This window comes from Perissodus microlepis, chromosome 17 (genome assembly GCF_051167445.1).
Source record: "Perissodus microlepis isolate ML-2025 ecotype Zambia chromosome 17, ASM5116744v1, whole genome shotgun sequence".
In the NCBI taxonomy this organism is placed as follows: Eukaryota; Metazoa; Chordata; class Actinopteri; order Cichliformes; family Cichlidae; genus Perissodus; species Perissodus microlepis.
Window position 1 is genome coordinate 38,502,961 of NC_140477.1, and position 18,143 is coordinate 38,521,103.

Here is an 18,143-nt window from a genome sequence, read left to right on the forward strand (position 1 = left end):
CATATATGTTATTATGACTCTGTAATCACCGAAAAGTGCTCACAGTCAGTCTTTGTGACTGCAGTTTTTTAGTCCAGCATAAAAACCAAAGTACACTTTGAACCAGTATATAAAAAATATTTTGAGTTTTAAAAGTTCATGTTCACTGGCGCACACACTACCAGACACTCCTTCTCCATGCTTCATGGTGGGAACCATGCATGTAGAGACCATCGTTCACCTTTGTGGAACCAAAGATCTCAAATTTGGACTCATCACACCAAAGCACAGATGGTCTAATGTCCATTCCTTGTGTTTCTTGGCCCAAACTAATCTCCTCTGCTTGCTATTTGACCATAAAGGCCTGAGTCACACAGTCTCCTCTGAACAGCTGATGTAGAGATGTGTCTGTTACTGGAGCTCTATGTGGCATTTATCTGGGCTCTAATCTGAGTAGCTGTTGACTTGTGATTTCTGAGGCTGGTGGATGAATGTATCCTCAGCAGCAGAGAGGACTCTGGGTCTTGCTTTCTGGGGCGGTCCTCGTGTGAGCCAGTTTCTTCGTAGCGCTTTATGGTTTTTGTGAAGTTTTTGCAATTTCCTGGACTGACTGACCTTCAGTTCTTAAAGTAATGACAGACTGTTGTTTCCTTCGCTGATTGGTTCTTGCCATAATATGAATTCTAACAGTTGTCAAATAGAGCTGTCAGCTGTGTACTATGCCTGCACAATAAATCGAAAATTTATTGTCATCGCAATATCAGCCTGTGCGATGGGCCCATTGCAAAAGACGGCGTAAACTGCGATAATTGGGTACCTTAAAATGTTTACACACATGCTTTAAAGAATTTGCCAATCAAAGAACCCCCTTTACACATTAGACCAGTCGAATAGAGCCCTTCACGGCATTAACCAATCAAATGGATTAGAGGCCCGCCTCCTACGTAGGTGGGGAGCGAACAACGCTGCAGCAACGAGTCAGTTGTAATGGCTGAGAGCGAGACGCATGACGAGAACGCTACTGACTATGAACTCGTGGCTAAAAAAAAATAGTACCTCGCTTATTTGGAGGTACTTTGGATTTGGTAAAGACGACGTTCTCCAAACACAGGTGCTCTGCAACACTTGCCGAACACTTGTGGCAACCACCAGAGGAAACACGACTAATCTCCACCATCATCTTCAATACAACCACAGAGAACAGTTTGAAGAGTTCCAGAAAGACAGGGCTAGCCAAACAAAGGTTGCTAATGTTAAGACAAAGAGCGCAGCAGTCCAACAGCCGTCTCTGTATCAGAGTTTTTCAAGTGCAACTCCTTATGAGAAAACGTCGAAGCGCTACAAAGAAATAACAGAGGCCATTACACATTTTTTGACAAAGACATGATGCCTATAAATACAGTTAGCAGAGAGGGCTTCACCAGTCTGATACATAAAGTGGACCGGAGATACCGCATCCCCTCACGAAACTACTTTTCCCATGTCGCCATTCCACAAATGTACGAAACATGCCGGAAGACCGTCACGTTTGAACTGAGCCAAGCTGAAAACTACGCAAGCGCTACAGACCTATGGTCAAGTCGTACAACGGAGCCATATATGAGTTTCACAGTGCACTTCTTCACCGAAGACTTTGAACTGAAAACACGGTGTCTAGAGACTGTGTGTTTTCCAGACTCTCACACTAGTGAAAATATAGCCCGTGTATTACGTGAGGTGCTAGCCAGCTGGGATCTTCAAATTCAAATTCAAATTCAAATTCAAATTTTATTTGTCACACACACACAACCATACACAGTATGACATGGGGGTGAAATGCTTGTAGCTGTACAATGCCCGACCATTAAATGACAGAAGAAAAAGTTTTACGATATTTACAATTTACAGGTTAATACAAAATTTACAAATTAACTTAGGAATTTACAGTAAAGAATGTGCAAATAGCAGAAGAGATTATAAAGATTATAAATTATAGGAATTATAGGATTATAGGAAATGTGTGGTGGTGCATGTGGTGATGTGTGTGAGAGTCCAGTCTTATAGTGACGTGTGTGGGAGAGTCCAGTCCTACACCTGGTTCAGGGCCCGAATAGCCTGGGCGAAGAAGCTCCTCCTCATTCTCTCTGTTTTGGCCTTAAGGGAGCGGAAGCGCTTCCCAGACCTCAACAGTGAGAAGAGTCCATTGTTGGGATGGGAGAGGTCCATCATAATCTTCCTAGCTTTGGACTTGCACCGCTTGGTGTAGATGGACAGCAGGTCAGGGAGCTCTGATTGAATGATGCGTCCGGCTGAGCGCACCACTCTTTGCAGATCTCGTCTGTCCTGCTTGGTGCTGTTCCCAAACCAGGTGCAGATGTTTGCCGTCAGGATGCTCTCGATGGTGCAGGAGTAAAAGTTCTTGAGCACCTTCAGTGGCAGATGGAAGTCTCTAAGTCTTCTGAGGAAGAAGAGACGCTGACGGGCTTTCTTAACCAGGGTGTTGATGTGGCAGGACCATGACAGGTCCTGAGTGATGTGGACACCCAGGTATCGGAAACTGTCCACTCTCTCCACTGGCGTGCCACTGATGATGAGGGGTTTGTAATTCCTCGCCTGCTTTGTAGTGAAGTCCACGATCAGCTCCTTAGTCTTGCTGATGTTTAGGAGGAGGTTATTCTCCTGGCACCAGGTCTCCAGGTTCCTAATCTCCTCCAGGTAGGCCGTCTCGATGTTGTCGGAGATCAGGCCCACAACAGCAGTGTCGTCAGCAAACTTGACAATGGAGGTGGTGTCTGATGTGGCTACACAGTCATAAGTGTACAGTGAGTACACCAGGGGGCTTAAAACACAGCCCTGAGGCGCTCCAGTGCTGAGTGAGATGGAGGGGGAGACTTGTTTTCCCACCCTCACTGATTGGGGTCTGTCTGTGAGGAAGTTGAGGATCCACTGACACAGTGATGAGCTGAGTCCTAGATCCGTCAACTTGGTGAAAAGCTTAGAGGGAATTATTGTGTTGAATGCTGAACTGTAGTCCACGAACAGCATCCTAACATAATTCCCTCTGCCAGTGTCCAGGTGACTCAGGGATGTGTGGAGCAGGTGAGATATGGCATCGTCTGTGGAACGATTAGTCCGGTAAGCAAACTGAAGCGAGTCGATGGTGGCAGGAAGTGAAGAAGTGATGTGATCTCTCATCAGTCTTTCAAAACACTTCATCACAATTGAAGTCAGTGCTACTGGAGGGTAGTCACTGTGGCAAGCGGGCTGTTGTTTCTTTGGGACAGGAACAATAATGGACTGTTTGAAGCACGTGGGAACCACAGCTTGGGCCAGGGAGAGGTTGAAGATCTCCGTGAACACCGGTGCTAGCTGGTCAGCGCAGGCTCTAAGGACCCGGCCAGGGATTGCATCTGGTCCTGCTGCCTTCCTGGTGTTCACCCTCCTGAAGGTGTTCCTCACGGCATGCTCTGTGATGACGAATGCATTTTCTTCACTGGTGCACTCCGAGCGCGCGCAGCCGTTTGTTGTTTTAATTGCTGCGGTGTCGAAGCGAGCATAAAACGTGTTCAGCTCATCAGCCAGTGAAGCATCAGCATTCATCACAGAAGAAGCTGGTCGTTTATAGTCCGTTATAGTCCGCAGTCCTTTCCACAGGCTCATAGAGTCGCACTGTCGTAGCTGTGACTCTAGTTTTTCCCCGTAGCTCCGCTTTGCCTTTCTGACCGCGCTGCGCACGTTGTAGGACGCAGCCTTGTATAGGTCCATATTACCGGAGACGAGCCCTTCATTGTAGGCAGCGGTGCGTGATCTCAGAGCGTCGCGGATGTTTTTATCCACCCACGGCCTCTGGTTGGGAAACGTTCGGATGATAGTTCTTTCTGCTGTGTCGTCCGCTAGTTTCCCGATAAATCCCACAACCGCTTCCGTAAACATGTTGATGTCATCAGAGCTGCGCCGAAACATGTCCCAGTCTGCGTCATCCAGTGCGTCCTGCAGCGCGGCCACTGATTGGTCCGTCCAGCGAGCGACCTCCCTCCTGATTGGTGGTTGCTGCTTTAGCCTTTGTTTGTAAGCAGGCATGAGGAAGATGGCGGCATGGTCCGATTTTCCAAATGCCGGCAGGGGCTGAGCCTTGTAACAGTTCTTGAACGGGGTGTAGCAGTGGTCTAATGTCCTAGTGCCCCGGGTGGGGCAGTTGATGTGCTGGTGAAGGTTGTGAAATGTCCGTTTGAGATTCACTCTGTTAAAATCTCCCATAACAATGAGTGCGGCATCTTGGTGAAGTGTTTGTTGATGTGTGAGAGCCTCATGTAGCTCACATACGGCAGTGTCCGAGTCCGCGTGAGGCGGAATGTAAACAGTGCAGGCAATGACCGCAGTGAATTCCCGAGGGAGATAGAAAGGGCGACATTTAACGATCAAAAGTTCCAGATTGGGCGAGCAAGAGCGTGTGAGTGGGGAGATGTTTGTGCTGTCGCACCATCTGTTGTTCACCATCAAACACACTCCACCACCTCTTTTCTTCCCCGACTCCATTGTCCTGTCCATGCGGTAAACCGAAAAGAACCCCATCGGCTGCACGGCGTGGTCTGGTATCGCTGGGTTCAGCCAAGTCTCGGTGAAGCAGAGGAGGTTGCAGTCCCGAATGTCTCTCTGGAACTTGATTCTGGCTGTGAGGTCATCAAGCTTGTTCTCGATGGATTGAACATTGGCTAGCAGGATACTGGGCATGGGTGCGCGGTGTGCGCGAGCCCGTAGCCTGTTCCTGATGCCGGCTCGCTTACCTCGAGGCCGTCGCTTAGTGTCGCCGCGTCCTTTGTTCTCTCTCAGGATCTTAAAGAAGACCCAAAATTTTTTATGGGGGCAATGTTTCAATGTTAAAGTGCACTTTGTTGTTACACTGCTAATACAGCAGCTTTTTTAAATAAAACTGTTGCAGTAAAACGGAAATTATGTATTCAGGGTTTTTTTTGTTTGTTTTGCTATTTATTTTATCGCAAGTCATATCATTATCGCAATATTGATCACAGTTATCGCACATCGCAGGTTTTCCTAATATCGTGAAGCCCTACTGTGTACCAACCTGACTTCTAGTCCCAACCAGATTCAGAAGGCAAGAAATTCCAGGATTCCAGCTTTGGAGTTAACACACCTGTGAAGTGAAACCATGTCAGATGATTACACCATGAAGCTCGCTGAGAGAAGGCCGAGGGTTTAATTCCATGTGTTCATCCATAGTTTTGACGCCTCCAGTGAAAATCTGTAAATAGTCATTAAAATAAAGAAGAACCATTATATTTATATAAATATTATATATTTGTTTATATTTATATATTGTTATTTATGTTTTTGCATATTTTAGTACTTATTTTTGAGAATTTCTTGTCCTATTAATTGTAGTTATTTGTAATGTTTTACTCGTTGTTTGGTAGCATTCTGCAATACTGAGACCTGAGGATCTCACGGTCTGTGTGGCAGACCGTGGGGATGCGGGAGAAAGGACCTGAATGCTGGACTCTGTGCAGTAAACAGTGCGTTTATTTACAGTGAAGTAAATGTAACACACAACAAATCTCCAGTGCGCTCCCACGACTCCCGTGTCGTGCCTTCTTCCAAGTGTCTGTACTCTGCTCCCGAGTCTCCGCACTCTCCGTGCAAAAACAAAATCCTCTAGCAAACAGAACCCCTAATCCCAACAGTTTCAAAGTCCGACCGCACGTCCAGCAGCGGTGTCAAAACAGTCCCCAAAAAACTGAAAAAACCAACCGCAGTTCTGACGGTGGCATCCCAAAGTTTTGGCAGCTGGCCCGATGGACGGTGACGGCAGGAAAACAGCTCGAGTGGCCTGCCACAGGTCTGGCAGCGGTGGCATAGCAGTTCTGGTGGCCGGCCAGTGATCTGATGACAGCCTTGTAGTAGGTCCAGCCACGTAAGAGCTCCGATGGCCCATGGCGAAGCACTGCAGGTGGTTTGTGACGTGCAGGCCGTGCTGGACGGTGACGTGCAGGCCGTGCTGGTCCCTCCAGCGCGCTGATCTCCTGCTCGGGCAGAGCGCGTCCATCACAGCTGCCAACAGTTGAACCGATGGTGAAGATGGTGTGGCAGCTGCAGGCAGTGGAAATGATGGTGGTGTAGCAGCCACTGGGGGTAGATTGGACAGTGATGCAGCAGCAACAGGTAGGTGAAGTGATGGTGGCGGTTGAGCAGGTGTGGAGACCTCCAACTGAGGTCTCCAACATCATAGACACAGGAACAGCAGCACAATGCAGAAACAAACACATATCATATAAAAAGAGTCATAAATGCTCATGGACCCTGGGTCGCTCAGACCCAGGTCCTGGACAGAGAATCTGTTTTTCATTCATATCATGTCAAATGGCTGAATGACAGTGAAGCTGAGTCTGAGATCTCTTCTGCTTTAATTATTTGTGGCACAAATTTAAAAAGTTTCTGGAAACATCCCTCAGAGGTTTTGGTCCATGTTGACATGACATCATCACACGGCCACTGCAGATCCATGATGTGAATTTCCTGTTCAACCAAATTACATTCAACTCAGTTCACTTTTATTTATACAGCAAAAAATCCCAACAACAGTTGCCTCCAGGTACTTTATATTGTAGAGTAAGAACCTTATGATAATAAAGAGAAAAAAGAGAAACTCCAACAATGAGATGTGGGAAAGCACTTTGGCGACAGTGGGAAGGAAAAACTCCCTTTTAACAGGAAGAAACCTCCAGCAGAACCAGGCTCAGGGAGGGGCGGGGCCATCTGCTGTGATTGGTTGGGGTGAGAGAAGGAAGACAGGATAAAGACATGCTGTGGAAGAGAGACAGAGATTAATAACAGATATGATTCAATGCAGAGAGGTCTGTTAACACATAGTGCAGACCTTCCCAAAGTGTGGGGCCCGCCCCCTAGGGGGGGTGCAGAGCCATTGCAGGGGGGGCGCGGCATGAAAGAGGGGGGGAAACAAAACGCTTGGACACTGCTAGCACGGGGCAGCCACAGAAACGCAAAGCAGGAGATGAAGCATAGCTGAATATGTTTCCAAACCAACTTCATTCTAAGCCAAAGACTAGAAAATATGGTGAAGCAAATCTTCCCTTTGGGTTCACCTGCACAAGTGCCGAGGTAGGTCTCCCTGCAGAATTGGATTTCCCTGTGTCGGGAGCAGCGCTGGGCTGTTCAAATCACGGACAAACAGGATCCCACAGCTGTTTATGTTTTTGAATCCATTTTGAAAATTGTATTGACAGCAATGTTGAATATTATTACACATGAAAAAAACAACTGCACGTAAAATAATCACACCGTGACGCCTCTGCCTTTGTAAATGGAGGGACAGTAACTGCGTGTATGTAACTGTGTAAAACCTGCAGATAGTCAGATTAACAGTATTGTGTCTCTATCTGCCATTCTGCAATTCATCTCATGGAAACAATAACGTGGCGCACAGCATGACGTGAAAAACGGCACATAGCTTTGACGTCGCGCGACGAACTCTGTATTCCTCGTCCACGCGTAAACGCAAAAAAGGGGTTTTAAAAAATCTCCGTTTTCGGTGATTCGAGACGCCGTTTACGTGGACGAAACTGCTGCGTTTCCAAAAATCCCCGTGTAGGTGTGGACGTAGCGTAAAAGAGTTAGTAGTTTATTTCCTTACTACCTGTAATTTATTGCAGATTACTTGTATTTGCTTAATTTTTAGTAAATGTTTGAGGTGTGAAATAAACCGCAATGGAGAAAAATATGGGTGTGTGTGGTTGGAGGATTTGTGCGCGTGCGGGGAGGGGGGGCGCGAACATTTTTCTTGTAAACAAAGGGGGGCCCAGCAAAAAAAGTTTGGGAACCACTGACATAGTGAGTGAAGAAGAAACACCCAGTGCATCATGGGAATCCCCCAGCAGCCTACACCTATTGCAGCATAACTAAGGGAGGATTCAGGGTCACCTGGTCCAGCCCTAACTATATGCTTTAGCAAAAAGGAAAGTTTGAAGCCTAATCTTAAAAGTAGAGATAGTGTCTGTCTCCTGAATCCAAACTGGAAGCTGGTTCCACAGAAGAGGGGCCTGAAAACTGAAGGCTCTGCCTCCCATTCTACTTTTAAATACTCTAGGAACAACAAGTAGGCCTGCAGTGTGACAGCAAAGTGCTCTAATAGGGTGATATGGTACTGTGGGGTCATAAGTAATAAGTATGATTTAGTCTGATGCTTGCAGTGTTAGTGCAAACAAAATGGAAGGAAACAATAATCAAAGCAATCTGGATTCTTCCAGCAGTGTCACTAACACAGATGTAGTGATGGACAGGTGTGACACAGATGTTTCTGATGCCCCTCGTGGTTCTGTCAGGACATCATTAGAGTGACATGAAAACCTTCAGATGTTATGATGTTACTCTTTCAAACCCTTTCACCGCCCTCGCTCTCTCTCTCCTTCTGGAGGTGGTGCTCTCTTGGCCTTCCTGCGGCTCCTCGTTCTGCTCGGCCGCTCAGGTGCGCTCAGGTGCTGCATTATTCACACCGAGCCCGGGGGCTCTAATTAAACCCTGGAGAGAAGCGAGGCGAGGCAGCCTCCGTCAGCCTGGATATGATGAGGATTTCTGATTTAGACCGTGACTTCAGCACGAGCCGCATCAATCTTCTTTTTTTTCTCCCTCCAAGCTTGAACACTGTAACTCAGAGAGCGCAGGGTTCCTGATGCTTCAGGTGAAGCAAAAGCAGGTTTGGAGGCCTGGACGTCCACACCGAAGCTCAGAGTGCTAAAATATCCACACAGCAGCAAACCAAGTGTGCCTGACTGCTTCTAAACGGAATCACTGCATCCCAGTGTCTCAGTTTACTGTGACAAACCTCTTCTATCTGCATACACAGAACATCACAACAAGCTGAATCAAGTCTACTTTTGCAAAGAGATGTGGGACTTTTACAGATTTAATTTGTTGTAACATGCTGGCCGTCTCACATCCCTGAGTCTGTCTGAGAGGGTCTGGAAGCTCTGGGGGGGGGGGAGGATTATTGACCCTGTGCACGAGAAAATGCTAACTTCCTGGTTTGAGACCGGATGTGGGGTTGTACATTTCCGGTAGCTTAACTTTGCGGTCAATTGCTACTGCGAAGATATACTCCAAAATCATGTCCAAAACTCGAAAACGGAAAGATCGCGTTAAGTTACAAAGAGCAGAAGGTGGGAACACTCACCACTGTTGTGTCATAAAAAATCTAATGATCAATTTTGACGTTTAAAGAGTTTAGATCGATCAGTTGTTTACATCACTCAACACAAGCAGAACTGCATCACTGCAGCAGAAGACACATCGTCCACATTCAGAAGCACATCTCTGTATAGTGACTGGTCTTGTGATTTAAACAGGCAAATGTTCAGCATTCAAACTACAGGTGAACAATAGTCAAACCAGATGTTTCCCCGTTATGTTGATATCAGCTAGTCAAGTACACACCTACACAGCATGTTAACAAACCGTGAAAAAAGCCACACAAAAAATGAACGATTGCTGGTAAGGGTTTCTATACATTAGTAGTTACGAAGGGTATGTTGTGACTTACCTTCAAAATTACAGCGGTCCCTCGCTAATAACGCGGTTCACCTTTCACCTCGCTGTTTCACAGATTTTTTTAGTGCAAGTTTGCACGTTTTTTTTACGTCACATTGTGTCCTGCATCCTGATCGCTGCAGACGATCTCCTCCGTGACGTCTCTCCTGTACAGTACAGAATCGCTGCATCGATCGCTAGCAGTGTGACTCTGGAGTGCAGTGCTGTATGTCCACGAAACGTTTTGCACCGTCAAAAAATAAAATTGGCTACTTGATTTCACCTATCGCTGGTTATTTTTAGAACATAACACCCGCGATAAACGAGGGACAGCTGAGAAATATAACATTTGAATCCCTTTTCTCTTTTGCTCTGAGGCGCGGGGGAAAAATATCGACAAGTCGATGAACATCATTTACAGATATATTGGGTAAATGCCCAAGACATCTATAGAAATGTAAATCGCCGCTTGATTCATTCATTTGCTTAACTTGTTTTGGACCGTAAACAGGGCGTGAATAGGACTGTCACAGTCTGGCGAGGGCAGACTGTATGAATTGAAAAAAAGGACCCAAAATGCAGACTCCAAGGAACAGGGAACAAAACTTGAATGTTAACAAAAAGCGAGCCGTTTAATATGGCTGGTAAAAAGGTACAAACAAAGGGCAAGGCAAACTGAAGCAAAATTAACACAAACCTAAACTGGGAAATCTAAACGAACAATAAGAAAAACCTAGACAAGGAACTTGGAAGCATGGGAAACATGGCGTGGACAACAGACGACCTGACAATCACACACTGAAAACAGAGGACTTAAATACACAGGAGGTGATTAGGGGAAGTGGGAACACATGGAGGAACAGCTGACTGACATGAGCCTAATGAGGGGACAAGGGAAGTGAAACTAAATACAATGAACAAAGAACACACGACTCCTTCAAAATAAAACAGGAAACATGAGACAGACATGATAATACAAACTTGATAACATAAGACACGTAGCATGAAACACGAAGGGTGAGGGGAAACTTAAATACAGGGGAAGAAAACACAAGGAGTCTAATAACCAAATGAACTTAGATAACCTAATGAACAAAATAAACAAACTTAAAACGCTGGGTCAAAAGACCCAGGATCATGACAAGGACATCGGAAACAAAGCTCCCCACAGGAGTTTCCGCACCGGAAGTAGCATATGCTAACGTGCACATAGTCAATTCTGGAGACTCCCACCAGGTGATCTGGGAAATCACCTTCAGATTAAAAGTGGTCACCTGGACCTTTATCAACACAAGAAAGCGCTAACAATCAGTCACTAAAAGCAACAAATAGTTCAATCCAATCACCGAGCAACCACCGCTGTGTTGTCTTGTTGTCAGGAGATTGCCGTCTCATTTTAAGTTTAGCGTGACATAATGCAGCTGGAGTGTTAGGACTGCCTGAGAATATCTGTAAAACAATAAAATATTTATCAAACACAGTATTTACAAGCTGCAGTTCCTCCAACGTCCACCAGAGGCTCCAGCGGTGAGGCAGTCCCCACAGACTCCCATGTTAAAATGTCCGCCTTCAGTGGATCATTTCGTCCCTCATAGCAACTGTAGCAACGACAATGTTTTTATAAGTCACCCGTTTGAATTGTATTAAGGATTAAATTTTGCATTACTAGGGGCGTGGCCTATTTGAATGACAGGTGGATGGTGACACAGGCGAGAGCTGTCTGCTCAGCTTCACCTGACCTGGACCTCAGGACCATGTTTATGCTTTGAGTCTTCTGGAGCATTTTTAATGACATCATCTGATCAATAATAAGACTGCTGTAAAGTTACTGTACCAACAGAACGTCCAAGAAGTCCGAGCTTCAGTTTTACTGAGTGAAATTTGAAGAGTTCTACTCACCAGAACTGGAAATTGTGAATGCAGAGTTGCCATGTAGAAAAACTCCAGACTGCCCGGGTCTTTGCACTTTCTGCTAAAATAATTCTCCTGTGACGATGTTGGATTCAACAAAGATGATCGCAATCAGTGCAGCAGAACAGGAAGTACTTTATTTATTCATTACCTACATTACCCATGATGCAATTCCTTTTTGTTCTGTGACAGGAGTTTAAATGAACAAGGTGATTTTTAAAAGATGTAACCATAAAACACTTGTGTTTAATTGGTCAGACTGTCACAGCTGATGTGAGGTCGGCTTCATATCGAGAAGAGCTGATCGGTAAATATTTCCATTTACAGACTCGGCATCTTCATCCCTTCACTGTAAAGCGTAAACACTGTGCTGCCTCTCACTGTACCTGTCTTACATCAGCCTGTCGCAAGCTTCAAATTAGTGTCACTCTGTTCATCCAGGCCCCACTTTGCCTGTTTTTACACATCCTCCATGCCGGTCTTCCAGATTTATCTGCACCGTATCTCCGTTTGCAGCTGCTCTGGCCCAATCCTCTCCATTAAGCTTCCACATAATCAAATCTACTGACAGCTCGCTGCAGAAACGCTGCTTTCCTCCGGCTTTTCAAAGAACACACCACCCCCTCCGCCTGACTGCTGCTCTCCACCCGGTTCCAACCTGGATGCTGCTGGCAATGAATTGTTGCATAGCAACCGCCTGCTCGGCACCTACACCGTTCCTCGTGTTTGGAGCCCGAGAACCTCAGAAGATGTCATGATGCGAGCTGAGTCACCCACACGGATCAGAGTCACAACAGCCACGAGGGCTCTTCTTCCTCTGCTCATTCTTTATCCAGCTCACACACACACACACACAATGCTACACACCACAGAACTGTGTGTAACATGTTTCCTGCAGTCTAAACATCTGCAGGTGACCACCTACACCTGTGACAGTGATGTCATCAGAACAAGATCTGCATGACTGCATCCATGTCAGAACAGCTCGGGAAATCACACCAGATGTGGGTGTGCGTCATGTATTTGTAGTTTTTCTGTATTTGTAGGTTTTTTTTCTGCTGTCTGTGTTTTTGCTCCATTTGTTGCTACATTTCACGTCACTTTTCTGGTCTCAGAAAACTGTTATTTTTCTTTTGGTTACTTCATGTTTTACTTTGTTTTTCTTGTTTTGTGTAACAGTTGTGTTTTTCTTTACTGTACTGAAGGTCTGCCTGGCTGTGAGTAAATGAGTGCATGCATTGTTATGATCTTTAATTCATGTTGTTTGTAACTTTTGATCTGGATTATTTTATCCATCCATCCATCTTCTTCCGCGTATCCGGGGCCGAGTCGCGGGGGCAGCAACCTAAGAAGAGAAGCCCAGACCTCCCTCTCCCCAGCCACCTCCTCCAGCTTGTCCGCAGGAACACCAAGGCGTTCCCAGGCCAGCCGAGAGATATAATCTCTCCAGCGTGTCCTGGTTCTGGCCCGGGGCCTCTTGCAGTGGGACATGCCTAGAACACCTCACCCAGGAGGCATCCTTGTCAGACGCCCTTATCAAACCACCTCAACTGGCTCCTTTCAATGTGGAGGAGCAGCCGCTCTACTCTGAGCCCCTCCTGGATGGCCAAACTCCTTATCCTCTAAGGGAGAGGCCAGCCACTCTTCAGAGGAAGCTGATTTCTGCCGCTTGTATCCGCAATCTCGTTCTTTCGGTCACTACCCACAGCTCGTGACCATAGGTGAGGGTAGGGACGTAGATCAACCGTTAAATTGAGAGCTTCGCTTTTACTCTCAGCTCTCTCTTCACCATGATGGACTGTGTTGAAGGGTTTTTTTTATGTTGTAATATAATATATTATGGTCCGTAAATTTATCCGGCTTTGTTAATCTACTGTGTTGTTGTAAAGTGTTGGTAGATGTCGTAAATTGGGTTGTGTTGGGCCACCATGTGGTCACATTAGGTTAGGTGGGTACTCAGTAGGTGGAGCAAGAGTCTTCTGACTGTGGTAGTTTATAGTTGTTTTAGGTATAACACCAGGAAAATGGGGTAAGCCTGAGTTAACTTAGTGACTTTGTAACTGGCTTTGTGTGACTGCTTAACTTGACCACCAATGTCAGGGTAAGTAAATCCAGAAAGATGCTCTGGGATTTGAAATACAGGATCCTGTGGCTTGTGGATGACTTGCTGATTTTGTCAGATAACGATGACAGATTACCTTTAAGCTCTACCTGTGAACACTGGATATCTTCCAATTTTTCTCAGCCTTGTTGCAATGGTAGTAAAGAAGGTGTAGGGGAAATAATTTGCATAATTTCAAGGCACACCAGAGGGCAAAATGTACACCTGTATTCATGTCTGTCCAAAAGATGCTCCGTGCAGCCTTCCATGTTGGATCTTCTTTTGATCATAGCATCTTTCGAAAGTCTTTACCCAGTTTGAGACAGTTTCTCTGCTGTGCAGTGAGCTCCATCCGCCATCATCTTATTAAACACACATTCCAACAAACGTTCACAGCGGGAGCGCCTTTGATCGCTGGCATCTACACTTGGCCGACTTCTCCGATCACCCTCTCAGGTGCAGGGCAGCTGATAAATCCAGAAAATATCAGTAAAGAGGAAGAAAAAGTGTTTGTGGAAAGAAGAGAGCAAAAACACACCAAATGCCCCCATCAACCCACACCCAATACACTAATATAGATTATGTACAGGCTGCTCTCCATATGCAGACTGAAATTATTGAACAGTTGTTGATTTGTTGCTCAGAGTTTCTGTAATTGGTCGCATAATTCTTTCTAGCTGCTGAGACAACAAGAGTCAAAGTCTGGTGCCTGGAGTCGCCCTCTGAGGTGACTGATTAGCTTCAGCAGCTGAGCTCAGTGAGGTTTGGAGGGAACAGCTGATTGCAGTCAGGCTAAATTATCCATTTACAAGCTGACATTTAGTTTTCTTCTCTTCGTTTTCCATTTCTCTAACCTTGAGTTAAGGCCTGGGGATGGTTGCATTTCTCTGTTCCTCACACTGAAGTTACCAAATTCTGACATACTGAACTCATCTCTGTCTGCTAATTACTCACTCTGTTCAAACAATAAGATATATGACATCTCATTCACAATCTGTATTAGTGATGTATAAACACATAGTAAGTGAAGAAGAAACACTCAGCAGCCTAGACCCATCTGCTCTTTAAGTGTGACGTATGAACCCTGCTGCCAGGTCTGAACTACTCTGTGTTTACTAAGGCTGTTGTGTTTTTAACATGTTTTAATGCTTTGCATCTGGTTCTATTTAATCTGAACAAGCCCCTTAAAAAAGCCATAACCATCGGGAACCCTCACGTTAACTTTTATCAAGTGGAAAACAGTCAGCGTTCATCCTCCAGCTTCACTGTGTTTATGTTATGCTAACATAGCTGTGTCGCTAGCGATCATGTAGCACATCATTATATACCAGCTAGCCCAACTTCAGTAACCCTACAAACATCACTGCTGTTTAATTTTCTGTCTTCATTTATGTTGGAAGTGATAGCAGAGCTGTACGTTTGAATTTTTCAGAAATCTCTCAGTCAGAACATGCTATATCATGTTTAGGTGGAAGCTAGCGAGCTAACTTCCTGCTAACTTCTAACTAAACTTCATAAATCCTGTTTTCATGGATGGCTGGATGTTAAACTTAATTGTTACACCTGGTAAAGCAGCAACACTGATCATTTTATTAAAGATGAAAGAATTTAGACAGTTTGTAACTCTCAGTGATGCCGCAGTATTCGTTCGGCTTTGGGACCTGAAGTGGAGTTTGGATCCGGAAATGGCTAACGACGTGACTTACAGACCAAATAGACACAATCAACAAGAAACTGGAGAGACTTAACAAGATGCCACTCAAGAGGCTAAACCAACTAAAAACACAAAGACTCTGTTTTCATTAAATTCAGGTGTTCCATTCACCTCCATGTGTATAAAGTCAAGCAGCTAAGGATGCAGACTGCTTCTACAAACGATTGTGAAAGAATGACTCGCTGTCAGGAGCTCAGTGATTTCCAGTGTGGTACCATGATAGGGACACCACCTGTGCAACACGTTCAGTCAGGAAATGTCCTCACTACTAAATATTCCACAGTCAGCTGTTAGTGGGGAAATTGGAAGAGACTGGAAACAACAGCAACCCGGCCATGAAGCTGTAGGCCACGTAAATCGCAGCGCGGGGTCAGGAGATGCTGAGATGCAGAGGTCGCCAACTTCCTGTCATTCGTTACAGACTTTCAAACTTCATGTGGCCTTCAGATTAGCTCAGGAACAGTCAACTTCATGGAAACAATGAGCAAACTAGTGATTAAACAGAAGCCCCCAAACCCAAAATCACTGGGTCAAAGTCCAAAGTTCATGTGCAAACAAAGTGGAATAAAGACTACAGAGCGGCAGCTTGGCCCCATCAAACACTGAACATGTCGGTCAGGAATCAACAAATCACTGATTCAAACTCAGAGCTCATAAAACAACTTTCATGACTTTTCATCTTCTATGAACACATTATTATTATCCTATTTTTGCTGTTTTATATATTTTAATTTATAACTCTCCTTTTTTGTTGTAACAGCCTACGTGAGGCAACTTTATAAAGCAACACAAAATAAATGATTATTATTCAATTATTACATCGAGCCTTTAACCAAACTGTGCCCTGTGACTGCTCCTCATCTGTAATGTTATAACCTCTCATCTGTGGTTCCTCTGAAAAACACTGTGGAGACGTGGAAATGGTGGTTTAAGGGCCAGCCATTCGGTGTGATAATGGCTTCTACATTCCACTATTAATTAAGCCCTGAAGGAGAATTCAGGCCCTCATCATAAAAGAGCTATGGCTGCTTTAAAAACTCTGATTGGTACAAGTACTTCCTCATTTGAAGCGGGCCTGCTTCCTTCATGTCCAATTCCTCGGCTGCTCTTCTTTTCTCAGGCAGGAGGTGATTGTACTCGTGCTGTATTTGATCCCGACTGCAGCGCGCTCAGCTGAGACCGCTCAGTTGTCCATCAGCAGCCTGTTTGACGAAGCCGTTCGAGTCTTTTAAAACTCTTTCTGCTTTTCTGAAGTATAATCAGCTCTCCTCCAGAGACACGTGAGTTATTCTGCTGAATAATAAACTCTTAAATTTAATAAAACACAAGCCTCTGTGCGACCTGAGCGGGCAGCAGCTTTGTATTTCCCCCGTCATCAGGTTGATCTTTTAAACCGCTCTCTTCTATGGCAGAAATTTTACTTTAGCCACAAGATTGTGTTCTAACAATAACAATTGATACAGCTACATTGATAGATAATATATTCACAAATAAAATTGACCATGAAATAGTAGGTGGACTTCTTATAACTGATATAAGCGATCATCTTCCTGTTTTTGCAATTTTTCAAAATTATTTTGGGATTAAAACTAAACAAAAGAATCAAATATTTGATATGATACGACATAGAACAACAAGAGCCATTGCTGCCCTCCAGGTGGACTTAAAGGAACACAATTGGAATCAGGTTTTTGCAAATGAAGATTCAAATAGTGCATATGATGCATTCTTATCAACTGTAATTTCACTATATGAAAAACATTGTCCTTTAATGAAAATCACTAGAAAGAATCACAGATCAAATAAGCCATGGATCACAAAGGGGATAGAAGATGCATGTAAAAAGGAAAATAATCTATATAAGAGATTCATAAAACAGAGGACAAAAGATGCTGAAATAAAGTACAAGTTATATAAAAATAGATTAGTAAATATTATAAGAACAAGTAAGAAAGAATATTACCACAAATTATTGGAGCAAAGTAGAAGTAACACACAAGAAACATGGAGGATATTAAATAGTATAATCAAAAAGGGCTCAAAAAATAAGAATTATCCAGATTATTTTAAAAAAGATAAAGATATTGTGCTTGATAAAACTAAAGACATTGCAAATGAATTTAATGATTTCTTTGTAAATGTTGGCTTTAATTTAGCAAAAGAAATTCCAGAGTCAAGAAATAATAACGACCTAAATAAACATATTACTCAGAATGTGTCCTCCATGTTTATTGGTGCTGTAACTCATAGAGAAATAATTAACATTGTGAAGACATTTAAAAATAAAAAGTCCACTGACTGTTTTGGTATTGACATGATATTAGTTAAAAGTATTATAGAATATATAGTGCAACCTTTCGCATACATTTGTAATCTGTCCTTTCGAACTGGTGTGTTTCCCTCACAAATGAAAATAGCAAAAGTTATTCCAATCCATAAAAACGGAGAGAGATGTCAGTTTACCAATTATAGGCCAATATCACTGCTCCCACAGTTCTCAAAAATTTTAGAAACGTTATTTGTTGATAGACTTGATAAATATATTGAGAAGCATAATCTCCTAAGTGATAACCAATATGGCTTTAGAGTGAAAAGGTCCACTTCGATGGCAGTGATGGAACTTGTTGAAGGGATATCTAATGCTATAGATAATAAGGAATATACTGTTGGTGTTTTTATAGACTTAAAAAAGGCGTTTGATACAATTGATCATTCTATATTAATGAATAAACTAGAGAGATATGGCATAAGAGGGTTAGCATACAAGTGGATGAAAAGTTACCTGGATGACAGATATCAATATGTCGAATTCAATAATGTCAAATCTAAGCAGTTGAAGGTAACTTGTGGTGTTCCTCAGGGCTCTGTGCTGGGCCCTAAATTATTTATATTATATATAAATGA

The 18,143-nt window shown here is 44.1% G+C and overlaps 1 protein-coding gene across 5 annotated transcripts; it reads right to left on the reverse strand.

The window, feature by feature from the left end:
* Window positions 1-516: 516 nt before the first annotated feature.
* On the reverse strand, window positions 517-12,255 carry LOC146370107 (uncharacterized). Of its 5 annotated transcripts, XM_084909669.1 has the most exons (3): window positions 11,413-12,255; window positions 11,002-11,111; window positions 517-9,680 (listed from the first exon to the last, which is right to left on the reverse strand). In XM_084909669.1, exon 3 carries the CDS (start codon window positions 4,687-4,689, stop codon window positions 2,047-2,049), a length of 2,643 nt encoding a protein of 880 aa, XP_084765795.1. In that variant the 5' UTR covers window positions 4,690-9,680; window positions 11,002-11,111; window positions 11,413-12,255; the 3' UTR covers window positions 517-2,046. The 5 variants fall into 5 exon arrangements, with proteins under 5 accessions (XP_084765795.1, XP_084765798.1, XP_084765797.1 ...); XM_084909672.1 differs by lacking the exon at window positions 11,002-11,111 and having other exon boundaries at window positions 517-6,489; XM_084909671.1 differs by lacking the exon at window positions 11,002-11,111 and having other exon boundaries at window positions 517-6,777.
* Between the last annotated feature and the right edge of the window lie 5,888 nt (window positions 12,256-18,143).

Coding starts and splice junctions, on each gene's coding strand:
- LOC146370107 (XM_084909672.1), bottom strand. CDS start 4,689: ATGCCCAGTATCCTGCTAGCCAATGTTCAATCCATCGAGAACAAGCTT.